The sequence below is a fragment of the Orbilia oligospora genome (genome assembly GCF_000225545.1).
Source record: "Orbilia oligospora ATCC 24927 unplaced genomic scaffold scaffold00215, whole genome shotgun sequence".
Classification (NCBI taxonomy): domain Eukaryota; kingdom Fungi; phylum Ascomycota; class Orbiliomycetes; order Orbiliales; family Orbiliaceae; genus Orbilia; species Orbilia oligospora.
Genome location: NW_011645772.1, coordinates 399,825 through 420,576, shown reverse-complemented (window position 1 = coordinate 420,576; position 20,752 = coordinate 399,825). Strand labels below are relative to the sequence as shown.

The 20,752-nt window shown below is 46.5% G+C and overlaps 10 protein-coding genes across 10 annotated transcripts; 3 read left to right on the top strand and 7 right to left on the bottom strand.

Annotated features, from left to right (window-relative positions):
- Positions 1-529: 529 nt before the first annotated feature.
- Positions 530-2,024, top strand: AOL_s00215g119 (uncharacterized protein; the record flags this gene model as incomplete). Its single annotated transcript, XM_011129321.1, has 2 exons — positions 530-1,459; positions 1,530-2,024. The coding sequence occupies 2 exons, from the start codon at positions 530-532 to the stop codon at positions 2,022-2,024; spliced, it is 1,425 nt and encodes a 474-aa protein (XP_011127623.1).
- A 456-nt stretch (positions 2,025-2,480) lies between these two features.
- AOL_s00215g118 (uncharacterized protein) lies at positions 2,481-2,849 on the bottom strand (the record flags this gene model as incomplete). Its single annotated transcript, XM_011129320.1, has 1 exon — positions 2,481-2,849. One exon carries the CDS (start codon positions 2,847-2,849, stop codon positions 2,481-2,483), a length of 369 nt encoding a protein of 122 aa, XP_011127622.1.
- A 544-nt stretch (positions 2,850-3,393) lies between these two features.
- AOL_s00215g117 (uncharacterized protein) lies at positions 3,394-4,313 on the top strand (the record flags this gene model as incomplete). The annotated part of the gene is made up of 5 exons (XM_011129319.1): positions 3,394-3,442; positions 3,519-3,531; positions 3,610-3,640; positions 3,712-4,148; positions 4,232-4,313. The coding sequence occupies 5 exons, from the start codon at positions 3,394-3,396 to the stop codon at positions 4,311-4,313; spliced, it is 612 nt and encodes a 203-aa protein (XP_011127621.1).
- Positions 4,314-5,043: 730 nt separating this feature from the next.
- AOL_s00215g116 (uncharacterized protein) lies at positions 5,044-7,260 on the bottom strand (the record flags this gene model as incomplete). The annotated part of the gene is made up of 3 exons (XM_011129318.1): positions 5,044-6,789; positions 6,849-6,971; positions 7,042-7,260. The coding sequence occupies 3 exons, from the start codon at positions 7,258-7,260 to the stop codon at positions 5,044-5,046; spliced, it is 2,088 nt and encodes a 695-aa protein (XP_011127620.1).
- Positions 7,261-8,190: 930 nt separating this feature from the next.
- Positions 8,191-9,661, bottom strand: AOL_s00215g115 (uncharacterized protein; the record flags this gene model as incomplete). The annotated part of the gene is made up of 3 exons (XM_011129317.1): positions 8,191-9,167; positions 9,230-9,365; positions 9,449-9,661. 3 exons carry the CDS (start codon positions 9,659-9,661, stop codon positions 8,191-8,193), a joined length of 1,326 nt encoding a protein of 441 aa, XP_011127619.1.
- A 739-nt stretch (positions 9,662-10,400) lies between these two features.
- AOL_s00215g114 (uncharacterized protein) lies at positions 10,401-12,587 on the top strand (the record flags this gene model as incomplete). Its single annotated transcript, XM_011129316.1, has 5 exons — positions 10,401-10,475; positions 10,547-10,895; positions 10,958-11,051; positions 11,109-12,417; positions 12,480-12,587. The coding sequence occupies 5 exons, from the start codon at positions 10,401-10,403 to the stop codon at positions 12,585-12,587; spliced, it is 1,935 nt and encodes a 644-aa protein (XP_011127618.1).
- A 697-nt stretch (positions 12,588-13,284) lies between these two features.
- Positions 13,285-14,037, bottom strand: AOL_s00215g113 (uncharacterized protein; the record flags this gene model as incomplete). Its single annotated transcript, XM_011129315.1, has 1 exon — positions 13,285-14,037. The coding sequence occupies one exon, from the start codon at positions 14,035-14,037 to the stop codon at positions 13,285-13,287; it is 753 nt and encodes a 250-aa protein (XP_011127617.1).
- Positions 14,038-14,199: 162 nt separating this feature from the next.
- AOL_s00215g112 (uncharacterized protein) lies at positions 14,200-15,191 on the bottom strand (the record flags this gene model as incomplete). Its single annotated transcript, XM_011129314.1, has 5 exons — positions 14,200-14,362; positions 14,469-14,505; positions 14,650-14,928; positions 15,041-15,080; positions 15,177-15,191. 5 exons carry the CDS (start codon positions 15,189-15,191, stop codon positions 14,200-14,202), a joined length of 534 nt encoding a protein of 177 aa, XP_011127616.1.
- A 1,385-nt stretch (positions 15,192-16,576) lies between these two features.
- On the bottom strand, positions 16,577-18,118 carry AOL_s00215g111 (uncharacterized protein; the record flags this gene model as incomplete). Its single annotated transcript, XM_011129313.1, has 2 exons — positions 16,577-17,921; positions 17,997-18,118. 2 exons carry the CDS (start codon positions 18,116-18,118, stop codon positions 16,577-16,579), a joined length of 1,467 nt encoding a protein of 488 aa, XP_011127615.1.
- A 334-nt stretch (positions 18,119-18,452) lies between these two features.
- AOL_s00215g110 (uncharacterized protein) lies at positions 18,453-20,619 on the bottom strand (the record flags this gene model as incomplete). Its single annotated transcript, XM_011129312.1, has 2 exons — positions 18,453-19,825; positions 19,902-20,619. 2 exons carry the CDS (start codon positions 20,617-20,619, stop codon positions 18,453-18,455), a joined length of 2,091 nt encoding a protein of 696 aa, XP_011127614.1.
- Between the last annotated feature and the right edge of the window lie 133 nt (positions 20,620-20,752).

The window sequence follows — 20,752 nt, the reverse complement described above, 5'->3', positions numbered from 1 at the left end:
CTATGGTGGAGCTAGCTCTGATATTGGATAGAGCTTTCCGGGGATACTCCGGGGACTCATGATAACACCAAAACCACTACCCGGGAATATTCTCCGTGCTCCGGGGCCGATAACGGATCGCTGTTCCCGAGAGCTGGAGACACCCACTCAATTGACTCGACTCGAAGACATCCCTTCTCAACCATTCATCCAACCTGCATTAGTTTGCAAATTTTCGGCCCGTACAGAGTCACCCTCCCCCATATTATATTATTTCCTTCCTCTTTTCTTTTCTTCTTACCTACTCTACTTACTTATTCTTACATCATCATTCAAATTCAACATCCCTGGGATAGAATATACCATTCCCCTCATTCGGCATTGGTATCAATATCAGGTAATGCATCATCCCTCCATTGAGCACCGTAGTGTGTTATCTCGCTATACATCTATCTGTACACATTCAGGTCTCTACAGAGTGTCCTAACTTTATCTCCTCCCCATAGTACCGCAAAACAAGAATAAATAAGAACCAAGAAGACAAGACAAGATGACAGCCCCACCTTCAAAGCTCAAACTATGGGGCGGCCGTTTCACCGGCAAAACCGACCCCCTCATGCAAATGTACAATGAGTCCCTCTCTTACGACAAACGGATGTATGCCCAAGATATCCGAGGCTCCCAAGCATACGCCAGAGCCACCTGCAAAGCAGGAATTCTCACCACAGAAGAACGTGACACCATAATCTCGGGTCTTGAAAAGGTCCGAGAAGAGTGGGCTTCGAACACTTTCGTTATCCACCCTGAAATTGACGAAGACATCCATACCGCTAATGAAAGACGATTGGGTGAGATCATTGGTACTCATATCGCCGGTAAATTACATACTGGAAGGTCAAGGAATGATCAAGTGGCTACAGATATGAGACTGTGGCTGCGAGATGAGTTGGAGGAGATTGAAGGGTACTTGATTGAATTCTTGAGAGCGACGGTAGAGAGGGCTGAAGAGCAGATTGATGCCCTGTTACCGGGATATACCCACGTTCAACGTGCACAACCGATTAGATGGAGCCATTGGCTTATGTCACACGCATTCATGTTCCTATCGGATCTTGAGCGACTAAGGGAGTTGAAGAAGCGAGTGAACAAGTCGCCTCTGGGATGTGGTGCTCTCGCCGGGAACCCATTCAATCTCGACCGGGAGTTTTTGGCAAAGGAGCTTGGGTTCGATGGATGTATCCAGAACAGCTTGATCGGAGTCGCAGACAGAGACTTCGTCGTTGAGACACTACAATGGTCAACCTTGATGATGAATCATGTGTCCAGGTGGAGCGAGGATTTGATCATTTATTCCACTGCAGAGTTTGGATTCGTCACTTTGGCAGATGCATACAGCACCGGTAGCAGTTTGATGCCACAGAAGAAGAACAGCGACAGCTTGGAGTTGTTGAGGGGAAAGAGTGGGCGAGTATTCGGCCAGGTACTTTTATATTCCTAATCCATAGTATCATCAAGATTCCATACTGACTTAAAAAAAAAAAAAATCTTAGATGGCCGGCTTCCTATACACCGTCAAAGGTCTCCCAAGCAGCTACAACAAAGACCTGCAAGAAGACAAAGAACCACTATTCGATTGCGTCACCACCGTCCAGAACTCCCTGCAAATCGCAACAGGAGTAGTAGCAACCTTGACCATCTACCCAGAGAAGATGAAGGCCGCCCTCACAATGGACATGCTTGCTACCGACTTGGCAGACTACCTCGTCCGAAAGGGCGTCCCATTCAGAGAAACACACCACATCAGCGGTGCCTGTGTTCGAGAGGCTGAGAAGCGGAAACTAAGCGGTATTGATCAGCTTGGTTTAGAAGTTCTTCAAAGCATCGACGAGAGGTTCGGAGAAGATGTTTTGGAGGTGTTTGATTTTGAGAGGAGTGTGGAATTGAGGTCATCTACTGGCGGTACCTGCAAGGCGAGCGTGATCAAACAGATCGAGGAGCTTACGAAGGTTTTGCAACGAGCTCCTAGTGGAGTAGTGGAGAATTAATTGGATTTATTTGAGGGATAAAAGTTGGTATTTCTTTTCTCTTCCTTTCAAGATCTCTGGCTTCTACTGTATATATTTTTAGTTCGTTTCTTCTTTTTCTTCTTCTTCTTCTTCTTCTTCTTCTTCTTCTTCTTCTTGTTATAGAGAGAATCTGGATCGATTTCGCGATAGTCCTATAATACACGAAAACCTAGAGTGGTTTCAATTCGAAACTTGCGCTTCGAGATTAACACCATCCTTCCTTCCTTCACAGTAGCTAGTATGTACATAAGTGACTACTAGTTAAATAAAATAAAAGAAACCCCATGTGAAGGCTTAAGATCCGATATCCACCTTTCACCCTTCTAAGAAGAAGAAGAGTAGTAAATTAAAGTACAGTAAAAGAAATCCAATCCAACCCCGCAATCCATGGAACCCGTCCAAACCTCCCCCAAACCAGTGAAGGATGATAGTTATTTAAAGCTCCTGCTTGCCCTTAATTCCAATCAACTCAACCTCGAAGATCAAAGTCGCCTTTGGTGGAATAACTGGTGGGAACCCCCTCTCTCCGTAGGCAAAATCGTGGGTAATCGTCAACTTTGCCTTCTCTCCGACCCTCATTGGGGCGATACCGCTTTCCTTGCTGCCCAAGATACCTTCGTCCCAACCCTTGATGACTCGGCCGACACCGATTGGGGTTTCGAATGGAGTTCCTCGTTCGACTGAGGAATCGAATTTGGTGCCGTCTGAGAGAGTGCCGTGGTAGTGGATGACGATTGTGTCGCCTTTGGCGGGGACTTGAGCGCCGGCAGGACCTGGACGGGTAATTTCTTTGGTGACACCCATTGCGATTGGTTTATTTTTCTTTTAGAGGAGTATTTGGTAGAAGGATATAGGTTTTAATTTTAATTATTATCAATTGACTGAGGATTCCTTGATCTTGATTGATGATGTCGAGAGGGAAGGTCGAAGGGAATACGAATGGAAAGTTGCCAGCGTGGGGTCTTTATATACCCGGCCCGTCTGCAGCAACCCAGCCCAGCCCAGCCCAGAACGGCGCCGCCCAACTTTACCTGTCGCAGGTTTGCATTTGCAACCAGCTTAGCTGTTCCCTTCCCTTCCTCATCGAACTAACCAACCAACCAACTACCAAACTAATCCCAAACCCAACCACGAGCCACATCCGACCGTTATTTTATCCAGAAAGGACACCGTCGACATATTCGATATTCCCGTCCGTATCGGCTGTTTGAAAGAAGGTAGCGAGCAAGTGGAAGGAAGGAAGGAGAGGAGGAAGAAGCCTCGGGTGTCCGTTTCCCCCCAGATGGGCGCTGGAATTCGAGGTTTTATAGATCCTTCTCAGCTTAGCTAGCTGGCTTAACGGGATAAGATGTATCACCTATTCAAGGGGTTGTACTACTATGCCACGACGAAGGAAGGTATGTGAAGTAACCTGATCCAGCATCCCATTATCTATTATCCATTATCCAATATACTAATTGTTCATATTCACAGAGTACTCGATACTGTAAGGATCCCGCGTCGCGAAAGTTGAAGGTTCCCATAGGAAAGTCAAAATAGCTAATACCCACCGATATCAAATCAGCCTCCTCGGTCTCGACAATGCCGGCAAAACGGTACTTCCCCCAAACCCCACGTTCATATATATATATTTCCTCCCTCTCTAATGTAAAGAGTGATGTTCTAGACCCTCCTCGAAAAGATAAAATCAATCTACCTCCCCGGCGCCCCTTCTCCAAAACAAGGCGCCCAACCCCCCACCGTCGGCCAAAATATGTCCACAATCCCCCTCCCTCACCCTCATCCGCCCATCTACCTAAAACTCTGGGACATCGGCGGTCAAGAATCCCTCCGAAACCTATGGACACAATACTACACTTCCTCTCACGCAATAGTCTTCGTGGTTGATTCGACAGATAAAGCCAGAATAGAAGAGTGTAGAGATGTACTGGAAATTGTGACAAATGCAGAAGATACAGAGGGGATTCCGATATTGATGCTGGCGAATAAACAGGATAGGGAGGAGAGTTTGGAGGTTGAGGAGATTAAAGAGGTGTTTAATAAGATTGCGGAGAGGTTGAGTGCTAGGGATAGTAGAGTTTTGCCGATTAGTGCTTTGACAGGGTGAGTAGTTCCTCTTATTATTATTATTGATATTCACTAGGATATCTATAAGCAGGGCGATGCTAATGCGTACGGGTCTCTAGAACTGGCGTTAGAGAATCTGTAGAATGGTTGGTAACGAGGATCATGAGGAATAAGGAGTATAGACCTCCGCTGATGCGGTGATCCACAAGAGTGAGTAACAAAGAAACAAAAAGAGCAAGCGACTTGTGATATCGGCATTTGAAACTTTTTGGGGCATTTTTCATTTTTTCTGAAAAAAAAAATATTCTTTTTGGGTATACCGTATATTATATTGGCAGAGCGAAGGGTGTTTTATGATATCCCCCATTCATTGGGTCCTTTGGAGTTTTCTTATTCTTTTTTTTTATATCTATCGATCTTAAGATTTTATCGTATGCATTTTGTTATACTACATTTGATCAATTGAGGTTTTAGCTTTATAATTGAAGGATAGAACCGATTCCATTGATGGTATTTTTTATTCAGCAGAGTAGTTAATTTCCATATCACTGCTAGGATCATATGTATGGCTAGCTATCAAGGTTAGAGATGGGATATTCACATCTCAAGCTAGTGATCGAATACCAAAAAAATCCTCAAGGCCGGCTATGCAACATAGAAAGGAGTGTCAAGTTCCAGCATGACCGCCATAGTGCATCATCGTTCAATGAGGATGACAATTAAAAAAAAAGAAAGCACCATCAAAACGCCATTTCGCCATCAAATATGCAGCAGTGAAAGTTCCATCATGGCAATCAACCAATCAACCATCTAAAAGAGAGAGAGAGAAAAACACCTCCCGAAAATGCCCATCTAAGCTAACACCATATCGACGCCTCAAAAAAAATCAAAAAAATGTTATCAGGAAAAAGGTGATCCTTACCTTTCCTCCTCAGCCGATAACACCAACAACAGCCTCGCCTGTCTTACCACTAGGTTTATTAGTACCATCTCCTAATACGACGCTTGCCTGAATTCTTGCCCTGAAACCAGCTCTAGCCCACACGCCTTCAAGCTTCTCTAGCATGACCAGATGCGTTTCACTATTTAGCATCTGGGAGAGCATCCTCTCGTCAGTATCACCGTCGAGCTCCTTAATCATAGCAGCTTTCCCACGACTAACTGGCCTTGCTTTAGTTTGTTTGGCCTGAGTCTTTGGCTGTCGTTTAGCCTGGGTTTTTGTTTGTGGTTTAGCTTTTGGAATAGCAGCGGGAGCGGGAGCTACTGGTGATGGTTGAGGATTCAAGTTGAGCTTTGAAGGGGGTGTTTCTTGTAGAGCGCTAGCCCGTGGAGGGGACGGGACGGGTGCCGATAAGGGAAGCTGGGTAGATGTATTTGGCTGTGGTTTTGCTGAAACTACAGGTGTGAGAGTGGGGTTCTTGGGTTTTGCTGCAGGCTTCCTCGGCTTCGTGGCAGCGACATTCTTTTGTGAAGCAGCTGGTTTTTGCGAACCTTTGGGCTTCGTAGTAGCTTTTCGTGCAGCGGGCTTCTTTTTCGCTGGGGTAACAGTTACCGCAGGAGCGACAGGATTTAGCTTGGTTCGTTTAGCAGGACCAGCTTTCCTCGCATTTCCAGTTCCGGTATTTTCGATGTCTTCATCCTCACATGGTTCTTTTCGTTTCAAAGAAGGTGTGTTACTTCCATTACCCTTGGAAGCTTTAAACATGCCAGATACCTTCCCTGAAGAGCTTGGCAGTAGTTTGTCGCCGTGGACTTTGTTGATTTTTTCAAAGTCTGGGAGGGAACGGCGTGGAGGGAGGCTTTCGTCTTCGAATGAGGCTCTGAGAGGTGATAGGTCGAAAGCTTGTGAAGCTTGGGAAGCTTGTAGACGTACTTCCTGTGGGAATGGTTCTGGTGCTTGGCTACTGCTTTGCCCAAAGAGGGTACCACCGGAGGTAAGTGTACCTCTAGAAACAGGAACCGATGTATCGGCTTGTGCGTGAGAAGGAAATGAACCATTTCCATCACTCCCTCGTCGCAAATGATTGTGATAGGCTGTATCAAAGGCGTTGCCTGGGCTCTGGGCAGATAAGTGAGGGTTGAAATGATGAGAAGTCGTAGGGCTAACATATGGTTCAGCTTGTGCCGCAAAGCTAAGTCGACGTTGGGGTTGAAATGGAGTTGAGATATCAATAGTTGATTGGTGCAAATGAGATGATGCTAGTTTCACGGGACGAGGTGGAGGACTAGAACCGATGCCCGGTTGAACAGAAAATCTCATTGGATCTTGGTGTCGAGGAATCAGTTGGCGGGTCGGTTGAGCAGGGAGGAATCCTGGTTGATGGGGGGATTCTGTGATTGACTGCTGGACTCCCATGTACTGTCTATGAGGTTGAGGAGCTACAGCTCCTAGTCCAGTTCCTTGAGGGAACAGTGGCGTTCGATGCTCGACAGGGCTCGTATTATTAATTCGGGACATCATTGTATCAGGTCCCGAATATTGGACTTGATTTCCAACACTCAACATGGAGGTAGCGGTATCAGGTCGTTCATATTGAGATCTCAAGCCTTTCTGCTGCTGGGATGCCTGTCCATTATCTGTATTATGGTGCTGGACAGGGCATCCGATGCGCTCTAAACTCGAGATGACAGCTTGGTAGTCCTCCTGCTTGCAGAATCGGACCTGCAGCCGACGTAGCTATATTATCGCTTTAGCGTCTAATGTAACCTGATAAGCTCAATAGGGTAGGAACATACAGTATGACTTCTTAAATTGACGAACTTCAGTGCCATAGATGGAGATCGAATCATGCACACCATATTCGCAAAGTCAACATAACCGCTTTTTTGGTTGAGAACATCGGATATGTTAATTGATTCCTGTTATTCGACCTAATTAGCTATCGAACCTATCCAGAAATTAAAGAAAGGGAGAAGGGGATGTGCATACCAAAGTCTCAGCTCTCCAGATAACCTTCAATATAAGCTTCGTCATGTATGAAAACTTAGGATCAGAAGGCTGTTCGAGGGGTCCTTCATGTTGGAGGACGAGGTGGATATGATCCCGAGCCAAGTGATGATTCCAATGAGGTTTGGCATCGGGATGTGACATAGGAACCTCGCAGAAAGAGTACTTATCGATGGGGTATGAGATGGTGGTAGAAGCCATTGTTGCTGCTGTTGCTGCTGCTTTTTTTTTTGAAGCTTGTCAGCTACAGCTAGCTATAGCTACCTACCTAGCTGCTAGCTTGAATTAGAAGGTCGAAGGCTAAGGTGGGGCAAGAAGATAAAGAGAATGGAAAGCTTCCAGCATAAGAAGCTTGACGATGACGATAAAGTCAATGATAAGTTGCTTGTGAAGGTGAGTAGAGAAAAAAAAAAGTGGAGATGAGAATGGTTGATGCAAGAATGTTCGAAGCAGGATGAGATCTCGGCTTGGTGGTTGTAAGACTGTCCCTGCAGAGCCAGCTGGCCGAGTGTGGTAAAATATGTGTTGTCGCTGCCACCATTCACACACCACCAGCTTCAGGGCTTTGCTTCCTCCTATATCTTCACGAATTCGAAAGGGTCATCGAAAAAATGGATACATCTTTGCAAGCTTTGAAGTTTGAAAATTTCCTAGATGATATGCAGATACTAAGCGAATGTCTTATAATTCATGTACTAACAATTTGCAGATACATATTTATGCTGGTTCAGAGCCTCGAATTAAAGGTCGAGGTTGGGCAGCTCGGTTCTCTGCATAATTGTGCGACCTCAGCAAGCGCCGGGCCGCATCATGTATACTATTAAACCTATTATACCTGTCTAGCATGCACCGAAGGATGCGCATCGATGCATAGACATGCATATTCTCGTGTCATTACAAGCCCATTTGATTAAGTCGGTCTAAATCGTACACTCCATCATCAATAAATAGCCCCGATGCAAAGCTTATGCAAAAGGTTGGGTCAAGTTAACATTAATATGAGAAGAGCCCTTCCTCTCCATCCCGTCGGTGACGAACTCAAGTATCAATTAAAGACTGATATTAGAAGCCCCCGAAGCAGTTGCCTTCCATTACTCCACCACTCCGGCCGCAGGTGTTTAATATATACCATCAACCCTCTGAATCCTTCAACATCTTCTCCCAAACAGCTACCTGCCCTCTGTAAAATTCAATATTCGCCGTCGCCAAATCCCCCAGCGTATCCCTGAACTCAATCGCTTTGATTCTCTCGAAGTCGTCAATCTCCCTGACTACACTTTCATCAAAAGCCTCGGTCTGCTTTCTTGCGTCCTCAGCCTCCCTTGTCAGCTCGTCAATCCGCAGTTCAAGTTTTCTAATCCTTTCCCGTCTTGATTGTTCGTGGTCAACTCCTCTCATATCCTCCACTTTACTCCTAAAGAAGCCAGAAGCTCCCATCCCTGTGGAGTTCGCTGGTTGGGAAGCTAGTTGATCGCGATCATAAGCCGCTTTGGCGAGGTACTCTGTCAATGCTTCGTAGTCTAGCTGTTTTTGTTCTCTAAGCTTTAGTAACGACTTTAATGCGGCGATGTATGCATCCATATCCTTCAGTGACGTTAAATAATGTTGCTCGGAATGTTCCTTCAGATCTCTCACACCACCGGCAGTTTCCTCCACCGCGGTAGCAAATATTCTGATGTATGCCCTTAGATTGGGCTCCAAATCCTCGATTTTGTGAAACTGTGTCGCCAAATCCGCATAGTCTAACTCAAGATCACCCTCTCGTCTTACAACTCTCGCAAAAACTCCAGAGACATGAGTAAGGTCTTCGGTGAGTTTGTCGGAGCGCTCACGGACTTCGATGAATCTTCTGTCAGGCTTGTGGACTTTGGAAAATGCGTTCAGGAATGTATCTGTGAGACCGTCGAATACTCCATTATCCGAGGCATTGGAAAGACGGGATGACCGATTGCGCATGTGTGCATTCCAATCGGGTGATTCGAGAAATACTGTTAGGAGGGGAGTTTTTCGAAGTACAGGATGGAGGGTTAAGCGTTTCAGGAAACGGCTGAGAGAAGCGGCACGGCGGTTGGTGAAGTCGTAGCCAAAGCGGTCACCTCGGACATACTCTATAGATCGTTAATATGAACTTGATGGTCTAGATAGTCTGGATCCAGAGGATGCGACATACCCATTCGCTGCTTATCGGGCAGCGGCGGAACAGCACAGTTCGCATGTTCTTGATTAAGCGACTTGTACAAGAATACAAAGTCTGTGAATCGCCGGCGCACTCCAACATGTCCTTTCTGGAAGGTGGGAAAGTCGGTCTACCAATCGCGATGAGTTATTAGTACCTATTCTAACAGGGAGTATATATATGTTTAGCAGCAGCGAAGCAAGAGTGGCGTACATTTGTCGTCACCAAGTAGGACGTATATGCATCTTTAGTACCATCGTTCTCCTTCTGGGGATCTGTGACCGTGCACTCCAACCTTCCAAGGCGAACACCTGCTGTATCGAGCTTGTCGGCATTAGGGCCGACTTGCGGTTCCGGGTCGTAGGGCGGCTGGGAACTGCTAGTAGCCTCGACATTCCTCCAAGACGAAGGTGAGAAGTCATCCATGGCTATTCTCCTTTCTCCAAGCCCAAGATTCTAAAGGATAGTATAGCGCTGGTGGCTGATGCTATTGGAAATTCAAAAGCGGTGCGGTGGTGGTGGATCGACCGGGGCTGGTGAAGCCGGGATGCTTGAAAGTGGGATGCTGGCCTCGGCAAAGCTCCCTGAAGCTGTAGTAGAGGAGAACTAGCGACCTCGTGATGGGGATGTATCGAAAAAGGCTGGCAACCTGGAAATGACAGGGTAGAAATCGAAAGTGATGATATTTCGAGCCTGGGGAAGAATACAGTCGTTCTTATATCGAGGAAATAGAAAACTAAGCCCTGTGTATCGTCGGGATGTTGGTTTTGGCGGGTTGCACTTGCGTACGTCATGACGTTGGGGGTTTTGAGCCCCGCCGACGTCCCTGCAAGCCACATTCGGGCCGTGCAGCGCAGCTTCAGAGAGCAATAATTACAAAAATTTCTAGAAAAATTTCTATAGAGATTTTAGCTAAAATGCGGGTTCCCAAATGAAACTGGAACATGAACTTGATCTTCCATTTTTAGTATTTTCTTAGGCTTTTGGTGGTGGAGTCGCGCCAAGTAACGTGATCTGGTGAGTCTTCGCTTTCGGTGTGGTCTCGGACGTGACGCATATTCACGTCCACCTTTTGTTCCACATCCAACTTCAGCCTCCATAAAAGGACCTGGTCATCTTCCCCTCCACCAGCCTCAACTTGTGAACATATTATTTACCTCCAACAATGTCTGCAGACAAGAAGTGGAATTCTGGCGCTGATGCTGCCGATGACGATGACGACGATAGTCGGGATGAGACTGTATGGCAATACTACCTGCTCAGTGTACCGGTCCTCATATTCACAAAACTAATAGTATGCATGCATTTTAGGAATTCCAAGCAATGAAAGATGCCACCCTCTTCGCCATCGAAATTTCAAACTCCATGATTGCTCCCGTAGATGAGGACGACGACGATGTCGCCGGTGGATCTAAAAAGAAGAAGAACAAGAAACCCAGATACAGCAGCGCCGAAGCTGCTTTAAGATGTGCCGAAGCCATTCTCAAGAATCGTATCATCTCTACACCCAATGATATGATGGGTATATTACTATTTGGCACGGAGCAGACAAAATATGGCGAAGGGTCTAGCAATATTAGTTACCCGAACTGCTATTTGTTAATGGACCTGGATATACCGGATGCGCCGAGTATCAAGGAATTGAAGTACCTACTCGACAGTATGATGCCACCATAAATTCCAATTGAAAAAATTGAGAACTAAGCTTTTGGAATACGATAGACCCCGATGAGCTCTCCGAAATACTCAAACCGTCGAAGAAACCAGCAAGTATGGCAAATGTCTTATTTGCTGCTAACCACCTTTTTACCACAAAGTACGCCTTTACCTCCTCCAATACCCACTAAGAACCATATAGCTAAACAATATCCAGAGCCGCAAACTTCAATTCCCGCCGTCTCTTCATAATCACCGACAATGACAACCCAGAGACCGACAAATCTGCTCGCGCGTCCGCCCAAACCCGTGCCCGCGACCTCTACGACCTCGGAGTCCGGATCGAACCATTCTTCGTCTCCTCCCCCACCCATCAATTCGACAAAACCCTCTTCTACACCGATATAATGTACGACACCGGCGAAGATACAACTGAAAACCTTCCAGACGCCGAAGAAGTCGCAAAAGCAACCGACGCCGAAAGCCGATATGAACAAATGTTATCAGCTATAACCGCCAAACAGGCTCCACGGAGGGCGCTATTCACTTTAAAAATGGAAATCGGTAAAGGATTCGTCATCGGGATCAAAGGATACCTTCTTCACAAACGTGTCACCCCTTCTCGGTCCCACTACATCCACGAACAAGGCGAAAAGCTCCAGATAGTGAAAGGCACCACAACCCGTATGGACGAAGAAACAGCCCAAGAAGTAACCCCGGACCAAATCCGCAAAGCCTACAAATTCGGCGGCGAAACCGTCTCATTCAGTGATGAAGAATTCAAGAAAATTCGAAACTTCGGTGATCCTGTCTTGAGAATCCTGGGTTTCAAACCACAAACTGAATTACAATTTTGGCATAACATGAGGAGTTCGACGTTTATTTACCCTAGTGAAGAGGATTATACGGGTTCTACACGTACTTTTGCCGCGCTGAGGAATAAACTTCTGAAGGACAAGTTAATGGGTATCGCATGGTTCATCGCTCGACGCAATGCGGCGCCAGTGATGGCAGCTATCATTCCTTCCGAGGAACCACAGGGGATGTTCATCATCCCTCTACCATTCGTTGATGACATAAGACAAAACCCAGAAGTACCACACGTCGTCGCACCGAACTACTTGATCGATAGAATGCAAGATATCATCAGGCAGCTTCACATGCCCAAGGGCTATATACCGGAAAAGTATCCAAATCCAGCGTTACAGAAGCATTATAAAGTATTAGAAGCGATTGCTCTAGAAGAGGAATTACCAGAAGAGTTTGAAGATAAAACGGAGCCGAAGTATAAAAATATTGAGAAGCATGCCGGACAATATATCCAAGACTGGGGGGATGCCTTATCGCAGGCGATGGCCGAGTTCAGGTTGACGAAACCGGCACAAGTTGAGATCCATGGGACTAAGAGAGGGCGGGAGCCGGCCGGTGCGGCGGCGGCGAAGAAGGTTAAGAAGGATGTTGACAGTGGACCTGGCGATGCCGATAAGGAGATGAGAGCGGCGTATGATAAGAATACGCTTAGCAAGGTAAGCCGGAATCTCTCAAAAAGTGAATACAGATGGGATCTATAGCTAATATCTCGATATAGTTAACGGTGGCGGTACTGAAGGATTGGCTGAATTCGAAAGGAATGTCTGTTGCCGGAAAGAAGGCGGATCTGGTTGAGCGGATTGAAGAACACTTTGAGAATAAGTGAACATGATGTGGAGTTTACTCGGGCGGCAAGTGTATAGGTATTTACTTCTATTTTTAATTTTGTCGGCCAGCGGCGAAGGAAAAGGCGTTCTTTTAAATGGGTTTGATGTGTATCAGTACATAGGTGGTTAGTTAGGAAATGTATGAAGTTATGATGAAATTCAATTTAGTACTATAAATATATAAATACGTATAAATTATTTTGTCTATAGCGCTGCTGATAGGTAAGTAGGTTCTTGGAGATACCTTAATGAACCCCAGGAAAGAAGATTAAAAGACAACATTTTCGATTGAATAAAAACCAATGAAACAGAATATATATGTAAAAGACGCATGCGCATATGCCCGCCAATGAAACCAGGACGCCGTAACTCCTCTAAATTCATAAAGGAGGAAAAAGCAGTTTCAAGAATCAGAATGACGGCCAAGAAAGTTAAAGTAACAAGAACGAAAACTAGAAAGAAAAAGAGAAAACCACCCGCCGGTCCTGGTATATCCCCAACCCAGTGCAATGAATAGTAAAATATCAAGTATCGAATATCGCTCGCAAAGCAAAGATAATGGAAAAAGGCAGCATAGAGGAAGAACAGAAAGTTGAAGGGAGAAGGTAAAAGGTAAAAAAGGAAGAGGAAAAAGTCAACCTGTACCCACTGGACAAAATCACCAGAGATATACCACTAGCACTCTATCCCAACTCTTCACGCCTTTGAAACCCCCTTCCCTTTTCCATGAACGGGTCCGTTACCACCACCTTCGGAGTCTGCTTGCGAACCCCTTGACCACTCAGAGTCACTCTTAATGTCTCCAAGCTTTTCGGTCTTCGCATGCAGCAACTTAAAATTCTCCTCATGGACCTCTTGCTTTTCCCTTTCACTATCAATCTCGTCTTCAGCCTCATAGTCGCTGTTAAACCCGCTCTTGCTACCACCACCGTCCCTTCCCCTAATAACACTACTATGCAACTTCCCATCACTGCTCGTCCTACCTTCCTCATCCGATGAAGTATCGATCGCTGAAGGCGGCTCAACCCTAACCACTGGTCTCGACACTTTCTTACTACTCTTGCCCCTGCTCACTTCATGCCCACAATTTGAGCACAAGTTCCCGGCAATGGCCTTCTCAATAGCCCCCTTGTCATGCTGATCAATCACTGCCGCAATAGACTGCTGATGATGTGAATGCGGGTGTTGGTGGGCGGCAGTAGCCGCAGGCTGATACCCCGCCATCTGCGCTCCATGCATACATCCATCCGGACAACCGCCCCATTTCCTCTTAAGCGATTGGAACTTCTTTTGTTTGGCTGCACGCTGGGCTGCTAGGTTTGGGTCGTTCTTTGCGGCTTCGGCCTGCTGGCGGTCGTATTCGGTCCAAGTGCGTAATTTGGTCTCAAGATCGTATTTGCCCTTTTCGTTGCGGCGCATGATGACGAATTGACAATGTTCGACGTTCATCCAGTCTTCAAATTCTTCGACAGTGTAATCTGTTAAGAGCGATTGGTCAGTTGGCTAGTCCAGCTATTCGTTACTTCTTGTGATCTACTTACGATACCTAGTAGAGATTAACAAAAAGAAGTTAGCTATGATACTAGATCCTATCGAAACAGAATGAGAAACCTACCACTTCATCAAGAATACTCTCGTCATGAGGCCGTGGGTCACAAGGATAATAACACTTGGACAATCCGGCTCTGCAAATTGACGCCATAGACTCTCATTGAACCCGCTTACTCGATCATACGCATCTGCAGCCGATTCGCCATTAGGGATTCGGTAGAAGCTACATTAGGACAACGATAGATACAGTTAGTAAGAGTATAGTAACCAAAGGATGTAAGGGCCAAAACGGGGCCGGGATAAAAAATAAAAAAAATAGGGAAACATACAAGTGACCGTAAGCAGCTCTTTCCTGCCATATTCTCTCTTGATATGCCGAACATCCTTGGAAATTTCCAAACTACACGGGTGTTCCGTCGTCAGTTACCGTAACTTCTCTAGAAAAAAAAACCATAATTATTGGAAGAAATCTATTACATCTTCACCAAAAAGTTAGCATTCCACCCATACCTTGAGTAGCGAAAAGAATGGCAACCAATAACTCACCTTGTTCTCTAATCCTCGGCTCCTCGTAAACTGTAGTCTTCTCTTTCCAGTCGTCTCCCAGGCTTTCCACAATATTGGCGGTCGTCTCTCTCGTCCTTCTGTATGGTGAAGTGTAGATTTGAAGGGTATCTGTGGGCAGAAGGATATCCTTTAAGCGATGTCCCGCCGCGCGAGCTTGCTCGTGGCCGAACTGTGTGAGTTTGACCCGGTGATCTGGAATGGTTTGGTGAATGGCTTTGTTTTCTAGGGCATGGGTATTTGGGTTAGGATTTCGATTGAGATATCAACACGAGCAATGTATGCCGGGGTGTATGTTAAATTGAAAAGAATAGTGAGGGAAAGGAGGAAAACATACGATTGCCTTCGCTTTGAGCATGTCGGATCAGAATTATTAACTAAGAAAGCATAGGAAAAAGCGACGGGGTTAGCTCGTTTCTTGTTAGGCAAAGCGGAAGACTCCATGGAACACAGGAAGTCGTTAGGTTACATACCCGTGGCCGACCCATATTGAAGACTCGATGTCGCAACAGTAATATCTGTCGTAGTTTATATACTGTCGATTGAAAAATTGATGGTTTTTGGAAGAAGTAGTTTAATTGCGAAAGGTGGTGAATGATGCGGATTTTGAATCTTTTCAAGATTTAAAAAATTAAGAATCAAAAAAATAAAATAAAAAAGCCAGTCGTGAACAAGGCAGCCAGCAAAGAGCCCTGCAAGCGTTGAATCCTTATATAAGAAATTCCAGAACGTTATATTAGCTGGCAGGCGAATACCAGCACCTTCTTTGGAAATCACGGGCTGGTTGGCTGGCTGGTTGGTTGGCAGCTGCAGCTGGCTTGAGGATTTTTGTGTTTCACCTTAGAATGGATGACTGATCTGATCTAATCTGAGCGGTCTCTTGCCTGCGGTGTTCCTGACGATATCAATTCCTCAACCTGCCTGCCTGCTTCTGCTTCTGATTTCTTGTTTCTTGTTTCTCGTTTCTCGTTTCTTCCTGCTTGTTGCTTGTTCCGTGGTCGCGTCGGTCGGCGAGAGTGGAGTCACCAGTGGAATTCAAGTCAATGGCCCCGTGCTTGGTCGTTGCTTAATTGCTTTTCGGGGAGGCAGAAGGGAATGGATGGTTAATGGACGGAGGAGCCTTATCTCAAGCCGGCCGGTTCCTGTTTTTTCTCGGTTGGGGCTTCTGGTTAGGCGGCCTGGTTCGATTATCACGCCGAAAGGCATTAAATGCATTAAATGCACCGCCGACCAAAGGAACCAATTGCAAAGGACCCAAAGGATGTATGTCTGGAAGTATGCACTAGGAGACAGTTAAGGTGTCGCAGAATACGTCAGTCAGTTAGTGAGGACTGTCAGTTGGAGTCAGAGCTAATTAAGACTAAAACGACAGGAGGGCTCGTGATCATTTTATCTTGTAATGGCTCGAATTCTAGATCGATGTATGCAATGGATCTCTCAACAATTCTTATTTTACTCTATTCGGTCGTTCCTTGCGGGGTACGGCACCGGCATACTTATATACTTAGGTACACTTAGTAAGTATACTATACGGTAGAGCTATTTAAGTAAAGAGGGTATTCCGTCTTCTAACGACGGTGTATACTACCTGCTTGCTTGTATTTGTCTTCGTGTCTTTCCACCCAATGCAGTGCTCGGGATTTCTATAACGCCTTTCTACAAAATGCATCGACGAAAAGAGTCAAAAAAAGAAAAGAAAGAAGAAGAAATAAGAGAAAAAAGCAGGAGCAAAAGCTGCAATCCAAAAGAAAACCAAGGCCAAAGGGCCAAAAGACACTGAACTTATCACAAGGAGAAAAGGCCTGTAAGCGTCGCTACGGTCATCATCATCATCGTCATCATCCTCCTCTTACCCGTTCCTCCGTAAACCCAATCATAGAGTTCCTTGCCTTACTCCGCTCGCTGTAACAGAAAACTCGTTCCCGCGCCAGTTCACATCCCCGCGCAACATGCCATTAAACCAAATCGGTAGAGCAAGTGCCTCTCGTCCGAACCACTGCAAAAACCATGTGAAAATGCTTCGTTTCCGACCAATTTTCAGCCAGACGGGACAATTCGGGTCTTCCTTGTCGACAGTCGCGTATCTGTGAATATCTTGGTACAGGAACCAGTCCGATAGACACCAGGCCGCCACACTTGCCAGCCAGAATTGGCCGACCGTCCACCCCACGGGCAGCAGATCCAAGTATTTTAGCCCGACCCCACCGAGATACGACCCCAGAAAGCACTCCGTCCCCGGCTCCACAAGCGCTGCCCCTAGAACTGAGAACTTTCGCACCGTCAACCAACGGCTACGACGTGTCCAGTATTCATAAAGCGACATATCGTTCATAGGTTGGAAACACGGTTCGTTCAACAGCTGATGCTTGATCAGACCGGTACTTGTATTGTTTTCGTTGTTGTACTTGATATCGTCTTTAACGCTATATTTCCAAAGGTGCTCTGCAATCAAGTGGTCCTCGCACAGTTTTGTTGAGAAGCACGCAATACCGCCTTCGCTGTATGGGGTTTTAGGACAAAGCTCCATAAGGTGCGATTTTCGGAACATGTTGCTTTTACCGATCATGCAAGGGGCGATGGCGACGGTATTAATTCCGACGTAGAATTTAGCGTGTGAGCTCGACAGGAATGCCTCCTCCAACGCGCATCCGAGTCTATCGAATCGGCCGGTCCAGGGTATCAAAGCTTCGTCGGTTCCGGTCGTATTCACACATATCGGTAAGTGATGTACAACCTTCGCAGGACGTCGGGATGGTTTATGAGGTTCCTTGTCCCAGGGATGGCCGAGCAGGACATCGACAGTCCTCCCCATAGCACCATGGTCCAACCAGACATTACAGTCAACAATCCAGATAATATCGTATTTCGCTTTTCGCCAGCCCCTGACAAGATTGTTAATCTTAGGATTAATCCCGATCTTCTCGTCGCCGATAATCAAGCTGACATCTTGGTCCGGGTGGTCGCGAATCAATTGGTGGATTCCAGGGATGGCAGGATCATCCACGTCGGCAACGGTGAGTATAAGCTCGAAACGAGGGTACCTCTGTCGGACCGTAGTAAGGAGACATTCGATTAGGTGTGGTTCGGTTTGGAATTTGCCAGGGGATTTGATCGGTCGGATCACTGTTACACCAGGTGCCTTGGATTGGTCGAGGGTAGCGGATACAGCTTCTGCTCTCGGGCTTCCGGGCACCAGCTTCCGAGTTACTCCCGTCCGTCTGCGGTTTTTCATGTATGTTAGAGTAAAGGAGACGTCGCCGTTAGGAAGCTCATGGAAAGGACGGCGAACTCACATTCGGACATGGCCAAGTATGCCAATTAACCAGATAACGACGTACCAGACAACCGCGACGACAGCTGAGATTTGGGCGATTAAATCGGCATAAGAGAAAGCTTCTCCTTGTTGGTCGCCCATCATTTCAGAAGCCCGGCGATGAGGCGAACAAAACGAATGGAAGGGGTTTTCTGCTAATTGGAGACGTGGAAGGAAATTAAAAGAGGGAAGAAGAAGAGAGCTAGAAGGGGAAGTGGAAGCTTCGGAATGGATCGATATGTGGAGAATCTAGCCGAACGTGCGACAAGGCAAAAATAAGCATATTGATGACTACGCCAAGCCTTTGCTCGCTCAGCTTCGAGCCAATCCAGCCGCTACAGCTACGATAGCTACGATACTGAATATTAATATCATTCTCTACTCTACTAAAGTACACGCACAATGCAATGGCAATTATGCCTATGTATGACCTTTGTCAGATCGCCGCACGCCGCCTGCCCCGTATCTGGTCCATCCGCTCCTTTAGGGCTTTTTGGATCCACTCGCAGTTGTCTGAAAACTCACAGCGTTTGCACTTCCAGGCCTCCTCGATGGGAACCCCAACGGTCTCCCGTTCTCCTTTCCACCATGAAATTATGTTATCCACATGCTGTTTTAGCATATCATCGTCTGCCATGTAATCCGCGGAGTCCATGAATTGTCCATTCTGTTGCCAGCGATAGACCACAGTCAAATCCGGTGAGACCGTACTGATAGTCTGTTTCAGCTTTTTCTGGAACAAGGTGTAAAGCTTCTCAATTGAATTATTCTCAAGTAGCAACGATAACTCGTCGCTTCCGGGTTGAGTTTCGTTACCATTCCCTGCTAGTCCAGCTATTAAATCATCTGAGAAAGGCTCATCAGCCGGAAGGTCGTGATGCTTGCAAAGTTTCTTAACCATCGACTTCGGCGTAGCCCTAATCATATCGTTTAACAGTTGCCGGTATAGCATCAGCTGAATATGAACAGAAAGCGATTGTGATGACCCCGGTTCGGGTATCCTTGCCGATGCCCTCGTCTTGAGATCAAGAACATAGGCGGGCTGCCCCTTGGATCGAGTCTTTTTTGGACTTGGTGTTATGAAATCCAATATCGTTTTCTGTTGCTTCGGAGTCTTGGGGGCTGGCGATGTTGGTTCAGGTGTCTTTCTCGGACGCCCTCTCTTCTTTTTAGGGGTTTCCAGAATATCACCAGCTTTCTCTTCCATAGGAGCAGCACCCGTAATCATTGCTTCAGTAACGTTTTCTGGCAGTGATACTTCCTTCGCTTCCCCTCTATCACCGACCCTCCCCACGGCACCATTCTCTTTATCATCTCTGTCCCTTTCAAACTTCTTGAAGTTCACTTCATCTATAACCCCGTTTATGAAAACCCCATCAATCCACCCCCAAACCTCCAGCTCCCTCGTCAACCCTGTAGCTCGTAAACTTTCGAGTCCTTGAATCATATTCCATATCCTAAGACCCCACTTATCATGCGAAGTCTTTACAGTGACTGGCACAATAGTATGGACCTCCTCCTCCATTTCCCTATGAATCTTCGTTCCAGCCTGCATTTCCGCAGTCCGCCGCTTGAAGCCTCTAAGGAGTGTGTAATGGTACTGCTGTTCGCACCACATGTTGCACAGCAAATCAGATACAGACAGCTTTGTATTACTGCCCCTCTTGCGCCATCGATCTAATGGAGATCGGGGATCATTGGGTGCTTCCTCAATATCCAATACCTGTCCTACCTCTGATCTCTCCTTGTATCGGTCTTCGTTTTGCTTTTGTTCTTCTTTAATGGCTTTTGTTTGGGGTGTCTCATCGACTATTTCTATACGCTTTTCAGTATCACTAACTACCCCCAAAGAGAGACCGATATCATTTCACGTAGAGAGCTATACCCTTGTCTTTCCCTGGAGCCTCAACGTAACCCGTCCGTTCAACCCATTGCTCATATTCCCAAAGCACCTGACGATCAATTTCCTCGTCATTCCAGTTCTCTTGTGAATCCCAAGCCCCACCAGGCTTTTGCTCCCCTTTGCCCCCATCATCGTGCTGTGCTTTAGGCTGAGAGCTAGGAAGCTCATGCGACACAAGTGCGGCAAGTAATTCTGCATCGTCGAATTCTAGGTCTAGAAGAGAGTCGAGTGCTAGTGAATCATGGTATTCTTCCTGTTCGGCTGGTCCCTCTTCTTCGATTATGCGAGGTTGGCTTGAGCCCGATGAATATTGTGTAGGTTGAGTTGGAAGCAGGCGTTCGAATGATTTTGCTGTTTTCGTCGCAGTAGAAGGGTTTTCATCCACGATGGTCTTCAAATCTATAGGACTTTTCTCGTTGTCCCGTTTCAACTTCTTGTCGAACTCTGCGAATAGTTCTTCGATCGCGTCGGCATCATCATCGTCGAGTCCAAAGTCAATACCGTAATCTTCTGACTTTGCAGACTTTTGCGAGGATTTCTCGCTGGTAGTGCACGTGTCTCGGAGCTGTGGCAATGGAGGTACCGGTCTTGTGTTGGAGCCTGTCTCCGAAGGCTTCGTTGATGAACGAGCATCGAAGGGGCGAAATACAATGCGATTGGGCCTGGAAGCGGCAGCCCTAACTGGGGTTCCCGGAGACATCATGCGACTAACTGCTTGCGCATCGCATTACCGGTCGGAAAGACGGCTAAGCTATGTCATGAAGTCTGGGTAGGTTTGGTGACGTCGAGCTCCCTCCTGTCAAACCGCCGTGTGGAGTCGGCATGTGTCTTGT